This window comes from Neophocaena asiaeorientalis, unplaced genomic scaffold (assembly GCF_003031525.2).
Source record: "Neophocaena asiaeorientalis asiaeorientalis breed wild unplaced genomic scaffold, Neophocaena_asiaeorientalis_V1.1 scaffold77, whole genome shotgun sequence".
In the NCBI taxonomy this organism is placed as follows: Eukaryota; Metazoa; Chordata; class Mammalia; order Artiodactyla; family Phocoenidae; genus Neophocaena; species Neophocaena asiaeorientalis.
The window spans coordinates 4,491,812-4,492,931 of NW_020174645.1; the positions used below are offsets into that span (position 1 = coordinate 4,491,812).

The following is a 1,120-nucleotide window of genomic DNA, read 5'->3' on the forward strand; positions in this document are numbered from 1 at the left end:
GAAGGGCATCACGCCCCACCGCGCCAGCCCGGACCAGCCAGCGCCGCCCGCCTCGGCCTCGGACCTGCACCGGGAAAAGACTCAAAGTAAACCCTTTTCCATCCAGGAATTGGAACTCCGTTCTCTGGGTAAGACCACCCTGACAGCGGCCACCTTCATAGACGCAATAATCATGCGTCAAATTGCTCACGATAAAGGGCCGCGAGAAGGAGGTTCGCTGGCCAACGACTCCCCTCGCGACGGTAAGACTCCTGGCCCCGCCGCCCACCCGCTCCGTCTTGTGGCCTAAAGATATTTTCAGATCTCTGCTTTTTATTTTTCCCCCATTTTTCGTTGGTTTTGGTATTTTGTTTTGAAAGTCGTCTTCGTCGATTGCACGCTCTGATGGTTCCTCCAGCCGCGCACACCCGCTCCGAGCGGGGGGCAGCCTCATCCTTTGCACATCGTTTTATCATGATTTTTTTGTGTTGTTTTGGATTTTCGCTTTTTTTCCTTTAATGAATGGATCTGTGATTTTGACTTTAGCCGCGCCTCCCATCTCCCCCTTTGCGCCTTTGTCTGGGGAGCGGGGCTGCAGAGGGGCGCAGGCCGATGCCTCCCACCCCCCGGCACACGGTGCAGAGAAGACGGGGAGGGGGGGAACGCCGCCACTCTCCAGGAGGAGCTGGGAACCTGCCCCCTGCGTCCTGCCCAGGTCGTGAGGGTGTCTTGGGGGTACTCTGCCCCACGCTCCCCTTGCCAACCCACCAGCCAGCAGCCCCGGGGACGAGGGGCATCCTCCGTGCTGGAGCAGGGCTGTGGCCCGGCGGGGACACGGGGACCTGAGTGTCGCTCCCGCTCCAGCCCTCACCGACCTCACTCTCTCACCGCCTGTCCGCTGCCCCTACACTCCCTTCACAGAGACTCATCCTCCCCCATGTCACTCTGCCCGCCCCTGGCCCGCCAGCACCACCGGGTTCTGTCTCCGTCCCTTTTCCCACCTGTGCTGCTGTCCAGCTCTCCCTCTGCTTGGATCTCTCCCCGTCCCCCTCCGCCCTCCTGCCTGTGCGTCCTGTTCTCTGCGCTGCTTCCGTGTCCAGCTCTCTCTACAGCCCTCTCTCCCTGTAGCCCCCGTCCCTCT

At 61.4% G+C, this 1,120-nt stretch overlaps 1 protein-coding gene across 1 annotated transcript in view; it reads left to right on the forward strand.

Moving 5' to 3' along the window:
* The window catches only part of NCOR2 (nuclear receptor corepressor 2), a 191,896-nt gene that overhangs the window by 181,113 nt on the left and 9,663 nt on the right, over positions 1 to 1,120 (forward strand). The window contains 1 exon segment of the mRNA XM_024758467.1: positions 1 to 254. This exon segment is cut by the window's left edge and continues 72 nt beyond it. Within this exon segment, the coding sequence (XP_024614235.1) occupies positions 1 to 254 (254 nt within the window).